Source organism: Typopeltis vanoorti, chromosome 17 (assembly GCF_054136105.1).
Source record: "Typopeltis vanoorti isolate ZY-2024b chromosome 17, IOZ_Tvanoo_1.0, whole genome shotgun sequence".
Lineage (NCBI taxonomy): Eukaryota > Metazoa > Arthropoda > Arachnida > Uropygi > Thelyphonidae > Typopeltis > Typopeltis vanoorti.
Window position 1 is genome coordinate 110702226 of NC_143565.1, and position 15486 is coordinate 110717711.

The 15486-nt window shown below is 37.2% G+C and overlaps 1 protein-coding gene across 1 annotated transcript in view; it reads left to right on the forward strand.

The window, feature by feature from the left end:
• The window catches only part of LOC150097776 (dynein regulatory complex protein 1-like), a 303397-nt gene that overhangs the window by 16377 nt on the left and 271534 nt on the right, over positions 1–15486 (forward strand). The window contains exons 2-3 of the mRNA XM_090406989.1: positions 1560–1638; positions 7723–7835. Coding sequence (XP_090263115.1) covers positions 1560–1638; positions 7723–7835 — 192 coding nt within the window. The remainder of the gene's footprint in view (positions 1–1559; positions 1639–7722; positions 7836–15486) is intronic.

Consider the following 15486-nt stretch of genomic DNA (forward strand, 5'->3'; position numbering starts at 1 on the left):
GATATGACAGATATTGTTTTGCTAGTTTGGGTCTCCCACGATGAGTCTACTGACTCCATGGAGATACCCGTAATAATAATAATAATAATAATAATAATTATTCTGTTTAGCTTAAATAAATCGACTGCCAGCTTGCTGGACTGCAGTTGTACCAGAGTAGCCAGAACATTTATTAATCAGGCATCCCATATCAATTTCACTATCCTTCATATTCTTGACAACACTAATTTTTTACATTTTGAAAAATGTAAAAACTGCTTGATCATTATATTATTAAAATTTAACAACTGGTTCTCAAACTAGTGAGAACCAATCAGAGTTCATTACCTTACATGCTGTCTTCCATTAATTACTAGACCTGGTTTATACAAACCACATTTATACTAAGGTAATGTAAATAATCCTATATCCATAAGCTACTATAGTCAGTCACTGCATGTGTTTTGTTTATTTTACCAAGGAAAAATCCAAGTTTTTAGAAAAATTCCTGCCACTCACAGTTTTTTGTTTTTCATACATAGCATTGTTATGCTATATGTTCTGCAACCTCTTGTGTGTCAGAGTTAATATAAAAAAAAAAATAAATAATATATATATATCAGATTAACTAGTGCACCTTCTGTTGGAAAAAAAAAATGTTACTCCTAGATGGGATTTGAACCTATGTCTTTGCACTCAAATGGTATCATTGCTACTGACTGTATACTATAGAGGCACTGTGTGTGTGTGTGTGTGTGTGTGTGTGTGTGTGTGTGTGTGTGTGTGTGTGTGTGTGTGTGTGTGTGTGTGTGTGTGTGTGTGTGTACACATATGTGTGTGTACACATATAGCATAATATGCTGTGACTTTATTGCTAAAGATGGCAAACACAATTATTATTTGTGTTTGCAATTATTATTTGTGGTAGTCTTTCTGTTCCCATTCTGATCGCATGGCCGAACCATCGCAGTCCTTTCTTGGATTTTGTCTATTATTGTTATTTCTTGTTTTAGTCGTTTCCTTATGTCTCTTCGTTTCTTAGTCGATCCAGCAGATATGCTCCAAATAATCTTCTTAGCCAACCCATTTCAGTAACTCATAATTTTTAGCCTTTTTGAGATTCCAGCATTCACTTCCATAGAGGAGTATTGGGAATACCATTGTTTCATAGATTCTTACTTTTGTTACTTGTTTGATGTCTCTTGACTTCCATAGTTTGTTAAATCGTGCAAAAGTTTGGGATGCTTGACTTATTTGTCTGTTTATATCTTTTATAATTTCACCATTGTACTTAATATCTCCTCCAAGGTAGGTGAAGTTTTCTACCTGCTCTGGATTCTTACTATCAATTTCAATTTTCAGATTGGTGCTTCTTTTTCCTATTTGCATGATTTTTGTTTTGTCTATATTTATCTTTAATCCAGATTTTATACAGTCCTCCTTTATTTTATCAGAAATTCACTGTAGATTTTCTTCTGTGCTTGTAATAATGCAATGTCGTCTGCAAATTTTAAATTTGTTAGTTTGTATGTGCATATTTGTTTTATCAGATTCAGAAGTGGTGTTTAAAATTCTTCTAGGACAGAAAGTGGACACTCTCTGACTTTAAATGAAGATGGAATTTTGGGTAGTGAGAAACAAATTGAAGAGAGTCGACAGGTATGTTTATTTATTTATGTATTTTTGAAACCTTCAAATGACTTTAGATACATGAAATGTATCCAAATTATAAAATGGTACATATGAATGACTCATGCCTTATTTCTTTCATAGATCTTATTTAAATAAGATCCCTCCCTTGCTTAACTTTTTCTTATTTATTGATAATATACAAATCTCTAAAAAGGATCAGCTTTTTCTTCTTCTTCTTTCTCTGCTCCTAACACTACTTCTCACTTGTACACCTGCTGACACTTTTAAATCCTGCTTGCCCAACCCTGAAAGACTGCTTGCACATTTGAGATAATATATCAGAAAACATCCCAAAAATGCCCATTTGCTATCTCAAAGAGGGCATTCCAGTTAATTAATGACTCTCTCTCTCTCTCTCTCTCGGAGATTCATAGACCTGTTTCTATCTCAAATGTGACTCTAGAAATCTCAGATAATTTGGTAGAGCTGAGAAGAGACAGAAATAAGAGGTGTGAGGTAAGAAACAGGAACATATAATAAAATAAGAGTAGCAGAGTAAGGAAAACATTTTTATGGTGCGTCTGTGATAAGAGAGTACTTATGAGAGCATGACTGAATCTTGTTTCCCTGGTGTGAAAATTAGTAATAGTGAAGCTGTCAGGATGCAAAAGCTTAAGTGAAAGAATTGATTATTTTGGCAGATACTAAGGACCTGAAAGGTGAAAAATATTGTATGAAAGAAGATATAAAAGAGTAATTGGAAGGTGTGAAAAAGAAGAGAGAGAATAAGTGGTGGAAGGAGGGCAAGATTGTGCCACTTCATAAAGGAGGTGATAGAACTCAAGCATCAAACTACAGGCCTATCTGTGTGTTAGGTGTTGTAGTTAAGTTGTTGGAGAAGTTTGTGAGAACTAGGATTCAGAATTGGAACAACAATGGTATTATCTTTCATTGACAGCATGGATTTACTAAAGGGAGGTCATGTTTTAGTAATCTACTTACTTTTTACAATAAAGTGACTGCTTCCATGGACAGAGGAGAAGAATACACAGTAATATACTTAGATTTTGCAAAGGCTTTTGATAGATTACTGCATGATAAATTGATAGTCAAACTAGAGTGGATGGGGTTGGATATTAGATTGGTGCATTAGATTGGAGATTGACTATCTGATAGGTATCAACAAGTTGTGTATGAGGGAGCTATATTCAGGAAAAGAAAAGTTACTAGTGATGTACCTCAGGGATCTGTTTTAGGGCCATTGCTGTCTAACTTGTATATTAATGATATTGGTGAAGATTTGGATGGAAATATTCAGTTGTTTGCAGATGATGGAAAGTTGGGACAAACCATGAAGAGTAGAGATGTTGTGGCCTTACAAGAAGACTTGAATAAATTGAGTAATTGGGTATGGGAATACGAGTTCAATGTTGCAAAATGTAAGGTTTTAAAATTTGGAAAACAAAAATGGGATGCAGAATTTATGCTTGGTGAGGATATACTGTCGGACGTGGAGGAAATAAGAGATCTGGGAATGATAGTGGATAAAGATCTGAAATTTAGGGGACACATAGCCAAAATTGTGAAGACAACACAAAGGCGTCTGGGAATGATGCGGAGGACACTGACTTATAGAAGTAGGGAGATTCTTGTTCCATTGTATAAGGCTTTGATTAGGCCACACATGGACTATTGTGCCGAGATTTGGTCACCTGGCTTTCAGAAAAGATGTTGGAAAGGGTCCAGAGGCGACTGACTAAGGTAGTTTCTAACTTCTGGAATGCCGAGTATGAGGAAAGATTGAGGGGATGCAACTTACAGAGTCTGGTGGACAAGAGGAAGGAAGATATGATAGAGACAAGTTATTAAGGGGTTGTTATAATGCTGGAGAGGTTCTACAGAAAATAGTAAGAGATCAGGGGAGAACAAGAGGTCATCTCTGGAAACTGTATAAAGAGGGTGTGAGTAGGGGTGTGAGAAGCAGGTCTTTTTCATGCTGAGTTGTGAATGATTGGAATGCCTTGCCTGAGAGTGTGGTGTCTGCAGAGAATTTGAGTGTGTTTAAAGCATGGTATGATGAGCTGTGTGTATGATAAAAGGACCTCCTAGATGAGTCTTTGATTCCATGGGGTCTTGGGTGGTAATAATAATAATATTATTATTATGATCATTATATATAAAGATGGTGAGTCTGTTACCACACTATGAAAGAAGCGAGTTGGGGAGGAGGGCAGTGATTGCAAATGAGATCAGTGCATGGGCTGTGTAGAAGGAATGTTGTGCATTTTGCAGACCTGTGGACTAAATTAATGGACAGAAGGACTAAGATAATTCTGATGGAATGCATTAAACGAATTTAGAGTTAGGTGTCTTGAGAAAGCCAAGAGGATACTACAATTATGTATAATACAAGTATCAGATATAAGAGGAAGGAGTTTCTAGCATTGGTAGGTGCAACCTTGCCAAATGTTATAGGCATTGGAGGGACTTGGCCGACAGCAGATGATGTGGATACAAGGAGAGAATGTCAGGAATATAATGTATAATTTTTTTTTTTTTTTTTTTTGAGAGTAGAGGGAGTAGGACAGAGAGAGAGGGATACTGCTGATGATAGTAAATAGATTGCAGCAAAGCAAAGTAGAAGACAATGAAGTGGAAGGCAATTCATTTCAATCACTCTGGTGTGAAATAAAGACAGTAAGACAAAATATACAGTTGATTGCTGTTTTTATGCTAGGATACAAGGAAAAGTGTGGAAGACATGTATCAGTAACTTAGCATGATAAGTGCAGTGTGATAAATTAATGTTGGAGAACTTCAGCTAAGGGGGACATAGATTGGAAGGATAAAAAATCACATAGCAGGAAGGAAATTAAAATTATTTGGTGAATAATTTTAATTATTCACCAAATAATTTTTTGCCAAATAAGCCACCTTGCCTACAATTAGGGAGAGTGACCTTCTGGTCTTGACTTAGGAGAATGCAAAACCTGGAATTTTCAATTAATAAGGAGTATAGAAGCACTTCTGTAATGCAATTGGAAGAACAATGGTACGTTGCTCCCTTCGATTGGAAAAAAGCCTGAGTTTGATTCTCATCGTGGTTGGCCAATCTCATACAGAGTTAGCAGGGTTTATTTCTCCTGGAAACTCAGGTTTTTCATCTCATATACAGACAAACTGGCCTTAGAACACGTGCAAGTCACAGACAAAAAATATTATGGTAGATTAAGTGGTGGAGATGGAGAGTTGTAGAAGTAGCTGCCTTCCTTCGATGAGTCTTTGGACTCCTTGATGTGTTACATAATAATAATAATAATATGTAGAACTGTGGGGCAGGTGATTATGATAAGCTTAGGATCCAGCTTGAAGCAGTGGCATGTCAGAGATGTCGAGGGGTATCTGAAAGAAGCTGTATTATCAGACTGAACACCCGAGCTCAAGAAAATAAATCAGGTAGGAGTTAGATGGATGAGTAGTTTTATTAACCAAGAGCTACAAAAAAAAAGTAAAGAAAAGAATGTGGAGGGTACATTAAAAGAAAGACGACCAGCATAGGATGAGGAAGACAAAATCATATTATGAGAAGAAATTAGCTGAGCAGGCCAAAGGAAATCCCAGAGAATTTTTTTTTCACTCTCTGGCAAGTAGCCAGAGAGTGACAAAATGACTGGGAAAAAGGAAGAGTAGTGAAACATTGCTAGGAAAAAAAGGAAGAATAACAATGGAAGGATAACTTGAATGAGTGATGATGTTAGTCAAGTAACAGGAGCAGACAAAACAGTTGAATTATTGAGTAATTACTTTGCAAGGGTCTGTAATCCAAGTGAAGTTGCTGTTGTAAATATGGCAGGAACTAATGTGAGAATAGAGGTCTATGAATTGAAAGTACTTAGGATATTGAAGAATATCAATGCAAATATAGCTGTGGAATTAGGTAGGATATCAATTCACATATTATGAGAATGTGCAAAGGAATTAGCATTGCCTCTGACTAGGCTCTTTAACTTAAGTCTCAGCGCTGATTAAAGTCACAAGGGAGTGGAATATTTCTATTGCATAAAAGAGGTTACAAGATTGAGCTCCAAGAAGGCAAATTATAGACCAATCAGTATCCTCCCATTCCTAAATTCCCAGAATTCAGGAATGGGTGGATAAGAATATAATTCTCTGTCAAGGTGGCATGGCTTTGTGAAGGGTAGCTCATGCTTCAGTAACTTACTCACTTTGTATAATAGAGTGATGGCTAACTTGGATAAAGAGCATGACTTCATGATGATATGGCGATATGACTTCATGCTAGCCTGGTTGGCCAAGTGGTTAGCATATTCGCTCTCCAGCCTGTGGGTTTGAATCCTGCCATTGTCGTGGATGTTTGTGATTGTCTGTGAAAATACTAGTAGTGGTGGTAGATGGTGTTAGTGTATTGAGTGGTGGAGACAGAGTTATAGAGTAGGTGCCCTACCTTGATGAGTCTTTGGACTCCCTGGAGGTGTCAAGTAGTAATAATGATAATAATAATAATAATAATATTACTGGATTTTGTGAAAAGTTTTTTACCTTGGATATAATATATGTTAAAGATACCAAGTAATTTTATAATCTTGATTTTAATCCTTTTTACCAAGTAAGCAAACAGACAAGTAAATCAAGTTTGCACCTGAACGTGGTTCAAGACTTATGGTGGTATTGCACCACCACCATAAGTCATTTGAACTACGTTACACCACCAAGAGTTGCCTTGGTGTTGCGCCACCACCATAAGTCTTGAACCATGTTCAGGCGCAAACTTTATTTACTTGTCTGTTTGCTTACTCACTGATGAGACCTCAATAAAGTTTGAAAAGTTTGAAACCAGTCTGGGTAGTGAACCCCACCCATAATGTATAGCATCATGCATCTCCTAGGAGACGTGTTTTACATTTATGGAAAATACTAAGGAAAGTGATCAGAACTTAATCCATCTTTACCACGAGTTGCCTTGGTGTTGCACCACCACCATAAGTCTTGAACCATGTTCGGACACAAACTTGATTTACTTGTCTGTTTGCTTAATTGGGAAAAAAGGATTAAAACCAAGGTTATAAAATTACTTGGTATCTTTAACATTGCTGGATTTTGTAAAGGCATTTGACAGGATACCACATGAAACTCCATTACATAAATTGGAACAAATGGGAATGGATATGAAGCTGGTGATATAGATATGAGTATGACTGATGGACAGATACTAGTGAGTAGTATATGGAGGAGCAGATTCCAAGAAAAACCAGGTGACTAGCTTGTGTCACAAGACTCTATGCTATGCTTGGATCACAGCTGTTCACTTTGTACATAAATGTTACAGCAAATGAATTGTTGAAGCCAAATATTCAGTTGTTTGCTAATGACACAAAATTGGATAGTGTATAGTAGTTAATTAAGGCAATGTAGAGAGCTTTATTGAACGATTTAAAGCATGGGCAAAATAAATTATTTTGTCATAATGCATAGCATTATTCTCTTCCCATAATGCAAGGAGATGCACTTTGCATTATTTGATACTAAAGAAAGTGATGAGAACTCAGTCCACCTTTGCCACGAGTTGCTCCAGTTCTGAAGATACTTCAGGCGCAAACTTTGTTTGCTTGCACTTGGATATAGGATTAAACTAAATGCATAATTTATAGTTCTAACCAAGTGAAAATAACTTCCAACTTCTTTATGGTCTCTAATATACTTCTTTCTTTTCTTCTCCAACTTCTTTAAGAACTTTGTCATAGCTTTTCTTTTCTTTCCAACTCGCTTTCATTAATCATCTCCAGCACCACATCTTGAAGGACTCTAGGTATTTCTGATCTTGTTTAAGGAGTGTCCAATTTTCCGACGCATATAATGCAACTGGCCAGACAAAAATTTTTACTAGTCTTTTTTCTAGTTTAATGTTAATTTGCCTTGATGTGAGTATGTGATATTTATCATAAAATGCTTTCTTTATTTATTATTTATGACACCTTATTTGAATTCATTCATGGGAAAGAATTATTTCAGCAATGTCAATTTGAAATAAATTGCTCAAATTTTTTGAAGTAAATTTCATAAAATTGAAATTAATTCTTATTTCTGTTGTAGAGATTAAGAAAACTTTTCAGAGATGGCACTGAGTTGGTTAGTAATATTGTCATAGCAGTAGAAGGACAAGAAAGCTTTAGGCGGCTTCAAGAAGAGGAGATTGAAAAAGCAAGGTTAGAAGTGAAGGCCCAAAAATTTTTTAAAAATAAAAGAATTTTTAAAAGTCTACAGTTTTAAATATGAATTTTAAAAGATTCATTAAACTAAACAAATTATTTATTTTTTAAATTTGTTCATATTAGTAATTAATTTGAAAGGTAATACTGATGTATAAATTTTGTTTTTGCTAATGCATTGATTCTGATGGAAATACCTCATATTGCACACCAACTTAAATTTCTAGAGTAGTGACTTAGGACCATCAAATTCCTATTATTATTAATAATTTCAGACCTCCATGAATCAAAAGATTCATTGTGGGAGGTACACACTATCACATGCAAAGCTCATCACGACATACCTAAAACTCATTCAATGTGTTCACACACTCAGGCAATAAATTCCTCTCACCGGGGGATGGCCTCTTGTTCTACCCCTCCACATCCCAATCTATAAAAATTTCTTCCATATTAACCTGGTAACAATCCCTGACCAACTTATATGTCCCCATCATCACATCTCCTCCTATTCATGAGGCTTTGCAGATAGCATTCCCTCAATCTGTCTTCATATTCCATATCCTAAAGATCACTCACCACCTTTGTGAATTTCCTCTGGATCCTTTCTAACATATTCTCATCACCATGAAAACCAGATGATCAAATCTGGGCACAGTGATCATTATGAGGCCTGATCAAGGCCTTATACAATGAAACCATAACCTTTTTATTTCTTATCTCAAAGTCCTCTGCATCATTGCCATAATATGATAATAGGACTTCACAGCTTGTGCAGTGTTACTCCTGAACTTTAGGTCTTTGTCCAACGCCACTTTCAGATCTCTATTTCCCTCAAAATTTCTGACAGAAATCCACATTGAAGGGCATCTATTTTCAGTCAGTGGATGAGGTAAAGGAGAGGCAGCACTACTGAAGCAGATAACACCTGATGACTTGAAGCACTGCTTCCAACAATGGAAAATTTGTATGCAATGGTGTATAAATAAAGGAGGGGAGTATGTTGAAAGGGATAACAATTAAGTGTACAATTGTAATAATAAACCACATTTTTTGCAACCAGGCTTGTTAGTTAATAGCCACACTTCGTAGACCAGGTGATGGAATAGATGATGGATATGGTATGCATAGGCAAATAGACTCAATGAATGGAGGACAGATTATTATTATGTTGGATTTCAACTATGGTAACATTGATTGGAAAGAGGAGAGGACACATGGGAGGAAGGAATGGATTTTATGCAGTTAGTAAGGGACAACTACCTAAGACAGCATGTAATGGAATATACAAGAGGTTTGAGAGTGCTCAATCTAGTAATTGAATCTGAGAATTTGACTATAACGAATATGACCATGTTTCCACCAATTGGTGAGAGTGATCATAAGGTCTTGGACATTGAAAATTCCACACATTTAGCCACCTCCCAGGTGGCTAAATGTGTGGAATTTTTGTGTGGAATTTTCAATTAAGACAGGGTACATGTGGAATTACCAGGCTGGTAAGTACGACAAGCTTAGGGGGATTGCTTGGATCAGTGCCATAGCATGTAAAACTGTAAGGTCTAAATGTTGATAGTGCATGGGAAGTAATAAAGAGACGTTTGAGGGAGATAATGGCTGACATACTTAGAATCCGGAGAGTAAATCAAGTGGGAGTTAAATGGATGAATAACACCATCAAGCTTGAGCTGCAAAAAAAAAGTACAAAGCACAGGCCAGAAGGGTAACTAGTGTCGTAAGAAAAGCTAAAGCAGATTAGGAAAGGAAATTAGCAACACAAGCTAAAGAGACTCCCAAAGAGTTCTTTTGATATGCTGCAACTTTTTCAAGATACTTTGAACACTTTGCAAGAGTATATCATCCAGGTGGTGATATTGCAGGAATGAGGGAACCAGTGGCTTATATGAGAATTAAGGTGAATGAAATGGAGGTGAATAGTATATTACAGAACCTTAATGTGAATACATCTGTGGGATTGGATGGTATACCGGTTTGAGTCTTATGTGAAGCGCAAAGGAATTGTCAGTGCCCTTGACCATATTGTTTAATTACTGAGTGAATTAATGAGTGAGCAGGAGATATTTGAGGAAATAAATAACCTTGATGTCAATAAGGCAATAGGATTTGATGACATATCACCACCCATGTCAGGCGATGTTCCAAGGAATTGTCAATAGAATTGACATGCCTGTTTAATAAGAGTCTTACAATAGCACAAGTTCCAAGGGAGTGGAAGGAGGATAAAATTGTTCCACTGCATAAAGATGTTGATAAGGCTGTAGCTTCAAATAATAGGCCAAACTGCTTATCTTTATTTGTGGTGAAAGTACTGGAAAGATTGATGAGAAGTAGGATACAGAATTGGGTTGATAACAGCAGTATTCTCTGTGGTTATCAGCATGGGTTTGTTAAAGGAAAATCATGTTTTACTAACTTATGTACAATAACAAGGTGACAGATACCTTGGACAGGGGAGTGCATATATGGTGGTGTACTCTGATTTTGTAAAGGCTTCTGATAGACTGCCACATGACAAACTGTTAAGTAAATTGAAACAGATGGGATTGGATAACAAACTTCTGAGTTGGATCAGTGACTGGCTGTCAGATAGGTATCAGAAAGTTGTATATGGGGGGTGTAGTATCCCAGAAGAGGAAGGTCACTAGTGGTGTACTGTAGGTGGTCAGTTTTGCGACTGTTGTTGTTCAGTTTGTATATTAATGATATTGGGATGGGTTTAACTAGTCATTAGAACATGATGAATATGATGAAGACACGATTCCAAGATGATGTAATTAAAAGATTTTGAAAAGGTGAAAAGTAAAATTAGATTATACATGATAATAATCCCTCTATGTCACATGTAGCTATCACATATTATTAAAAGTTTCATTTTTGATTACAAAGATTTCAACCTGAGAAACTCATGCAGTGTAGTGTCTGTTCTTTATTGAGAGTGAGTAGATTTTGGTTTGAAAGTGAGAGTGGTGAGAGAGCATGTGCAGGAAGTGTTTAAAGAGTGAGTACAGAAGTGCAGGTTGTATCAAAAGAGTGAGAGTGAAGTGATAGATGTATTAGGGAATAGGTGTGAAAATGGGAGATAGAGAGATGGAGGATGGAATTGAGAAAGGAGAGAATTTTGTATGGTGATTTCTTGTTTGTTGAGAGCATGAGAACATCATCATGAGAACATCATAAATTTTTCTGGATGTGAAAATTGATGATGATGTTAGTGCTGCTATTAGAATGCAGAAAGGCAAACGAATGAGTGAATTGTTTCGGCAGGTATGAATGATTTGAAAGATAATGTTGTGTCGGAAAAAGGACTGACTCACTCCGTAAGCCAATTTGTTTCCGACCCAACACAGAGACAATGAAAACCTAAGAATAAGGACATGCTTACACTTCCATGAACAGGGCTAAGGGAGTACTGTATATATATTCACTCAAAGGTATATCAACTCGACTGAGATTATTAATATTAAATAAGCTAAGGAAATCTGTGTTTAGAACTAATGTTGTCCTTGTAAAGTAAGAAAAGGAAAACTGTTTCAGGACCAAAATTGTTGTTATTAAATGTGCTTAAGAGATCTGTGTTTTAGAACCATGTTAAAACAGTTCAGAGTTAAGGTGACCAATTGGCCGTGGCTAAGTATATGACGTAGTCAACAAGAGAGGGCTCTCGCAAGGGAGATATAAGGCACGGTGCGAGACTCAAACGCTCTCTTGTTTTCTGTTCCTGTGTTCCCATCCAAGCCTGGATAGCTGAGGAAGCTTGTCGCCGGTGCCCAGCAACAATCTCCCGGTTGCTGTTGTAACCGAGTCGAATAAAGCTACCTAAGGAATGAAGTCAGAATTTCAGTAAGGAGCCATTGGTGAACCACGCCAATGTAAAGCCAGCAAAGGGCAACCTTCGAAGAAAGCATAAGTAAGTCGCAGAGGCTATAGAAACACGTGGCTAGGGAATACGGAAGTCCTGCCATATCGGAAGTGAAAGTGTGGGGGAAGTCAAGGAAACCCCATAAAAGAAAAGACAAGATGGTAATGTACAACCCTTTCATATATATTCTAGAATTGTAAACCAAAATAAAGAAAAGGAGCTAAGGCTTTGAGGAGCTCCATACATTATCTTACCCATAGTGCCTTAATGATTGTTTGGACTAATTGTCTGTGTCAAGTAAGCCGGTGCCATTCCAAGCTTGTGCCAAGGAGGGAACCTAAATTTTGAACTTCAGGAAGAAGCTATTTGATGTAGTGTTAGATATTAGCCTGATTTTCACTTAGAATGTGGGGCATAGAGACTTTGCAGAATTGAAATTTGTGTTCCATGTTAGAATATAAGTTAGAAAGAGTTTGATATGTCATGTATAAAGTTTATATCTAATTGTGCTTAGAAAATGAGCATTAAGTAACCCTGTACTGATAAGTCGAGTCTGAGCTTAATCATAAGACAGAGATATATCATTGAATTAATTACTTAATTGAATTTATGCAGTTACTAAGAAATAATTACCTAAGGCAACATTGGTTTGAGAATGGTGTTATAGTCAATGCATCAAAGGATTTCTCTGCAACTAGTGACCACATTGCTGCCAAGTGGTGAGTGACTGTGTGGTCTCGATGTGGAAGGTGGCTAAACATGTAGAATTTTCTTTTAACAAGCGATTTACGTGAAATACAAAGCATCTAGTAATTACAACAAACTCAGGTGACTGTTTGGATTATTCTTTTCTTTTAGGCTTGCACGGTGATTCGAATGCATTTTTGGAAATTATGGAGACAACTACCGTGTTTGAATAAAAACTTTATTTTACTATTACTAAAATTTTACAATTCGACGTTTCGACCTTTATGTCAAGGTCATCTTCTGGAGCGTACAAATATACACAAGAAACAAGCTATACTACAATCATACTGGTTCGTTAAAGACACTGACTAACCGCTACCACAATTGTTGGCCTGACCTCTGGTGAAAAAAAAAAAAAAAAAAAAAAAAAAAATTATACATCAACGCTAGAGTCCTATTATTTGTGTTGTCTACTATATACATATATTAACATCATTCCAGCCAGTTTGAGTGGAATGGTTTCTAATACTAGCGGATTGGCTAAAGTCCTGACTTATGTTGAATCTTTCATATTAGGTTGGCTGAATGTGTGCCATCCAGATCCTTGAAAAGATGGTATGAAAATTCCGAGGATCTAGATGGCACTATCCAAATCATCCTGTAAAATTTTGACATCCTGTGCACTCACAATTGCTCTACCCAACTTTGCATCATCAGCAAACAAGTGAATGCTTCCTCTCAGATCCTTTCCAATATCATTGATGAACAAATTGAAAAGCAGTGGTCCAAGAACAGAGTCCTGCGGCACTCCACTAGTCACAAGACGTCTTTTTGACTCCACTCCTGAATAAACCACTCTCTGGTATCTCTCCTTCAACCACCCTCCTATCCATCTTACCAACCCTATATCTATCCCCATCTGCTCCAGTTTACTGATTAGGGTTCCATGTGGTATCCTGTCAAAGGCCTTGGCAACGTCCAGTAGTATCACTGTAAACCCATTACCCCTATCCAGTTCAGCCATCACTGTGTTATAAAACGTGAGCAAGTTACTGAGGCATGATCTACCCTTCACAAAACCATGTTGGCCCCCATACAATATCCCATTTTCATCTATCCAATCCTGTATTCTTTTCTTGACTAATTTCTCTAAGACCTTGACAATGATTCCTGATATGCTAATCGGTCGGTAATTTACAACAGCAGTCTTGGAACCACCTTTATGCAGTGGAACTATTTTCCCTTCCTTCCACCCGCTCGGGACTAACCCAGACCTGAGACTCAAATTAAACAAAATGGTCAAGGGTACTGACAATTCTTTAGCTGCTTCTCGTACTACACGAGCTGGTATACCATCCAATCCCACAGATGTATTGACATTGAGGTTATGCAGTAGACTACTCACCTCCACTTCATTCACCACAATTCCCGTATAATCTACTGGTTTATTCATTTCTGCAATGCCACCACCTGGATGATATATTCTTTCAAAGTGCTCACTCAGTAACTCAGCTATCTCAACTGATTCAGTTACCTCCCTACCATCGGCATTCTTTAAAATCATTCTGCCATGTACATTTTTCCTTTTACTTGCTACATATCTAAAAAACTGTTTAAGATTCTCTTTAACCTGCATGGCCAATGTTCTTTCGTAATCCTTTTTTGCTTTTCTTACCACACTCGTCACCCTTCTGGCCTGCGCTTTATACCGTTCATGTGTCTGTCGGTCGCCTTTCTCCTTAAATTCCCTCCATAGTTGTTTCTTTTTTTGCAGCTCAAGCTTAATGGTGTTATTCATCCATTTAACCCCTACTTGATTTATTATTCGGACTCTAGGTATACAGTCAGCCATTGCTTCATGCAAGCACTTCTTAACTACCTCCCATGCACTATCAACTTCTAGTCCTTGCAGTTGTACATGCCATGGCACTGAACCAATCAATCTCCTAAGCTTGTCATACTTTCCAGCCCGATAATTCCACATGTACCCTGTCTTAATTGAAAATTCTACACCTTTAGCCACCTCCCAAGTCAAGACCCTATGATCACTCACACCGATTGGTGGCAATGTGGTCATATTTGTTACAGCCAAATCCTCAGATGTAATTACTAGGTCAAGCACTCTCTGACCCCTAGTATTTTCCATTACATGCTGTTGCAGTTAGTTATCCCTTAATAACTGCATAAAATCCAATTCCTTCCTCCGTGTGTCCTCTCCTCACTCCAATCAGTGCGACCATAGTTGAAATCTCCCATAATAATCACCCTCCTTCCACTCGTTTCTTCTATTTGCTTGTGCATATTGTCACCACCATCTTTTCCATCACCTGGTCTATAGCAGCACCCAATTGTATATTTAGTTCTGCTAGCCACAATCTCACACCAAATGGCCTCAAATGTGCTCTTTTCTCTATCCTGCAATTCAACTTCTATTCTCCTTGGCTGTAGCTCATCAGCTATCATCAACAATACTCCTCCCCCCATTTTATTCTCTCTGTCATTCCTGAACACACTATACCCATCACATTCAATCCCACTAGCTATATCATCTACAGTCAGCCATGTTTCACTAATACCAATAACCTGTGGTCTGGAAGTGCCAACCATGGCCAAAAACTCTTCCTTCTTGTTCCTAATACTCCTAGTATTAGTGTACATGAATTTAAGATCCCCATTCTGAGCAAATAAGGACAACAAACCCCCACTCTGGTTTGTTGTCCTTATTTGCTCTAGCATATTACATTCATTCTTATTCAACTGCCTCCCTAAGGACTGTATATCTACTCCCCCCCCCCCTTAACAAATCTAGTTTCCCTGAATTTGCACATCCACTACATTCAGCAACATTTTCTCAAGTCTTCTTACACCATAACCATTCAAATGCAAGCCATCCATCTTATATAGATCCTTTCGCCCATCAAACTCACTCCACACGTCCACAAATTCCACACCACTCGTCATACATAACCCACGCATAAAGTCATTCGCAATTATGGCCCTCCTTTTAAACATTTCACTGTCATACTATGGCAAAAGACTAATCATTCTAACTCTCTCACTCTTTTCTTTTGCTACTTCAAA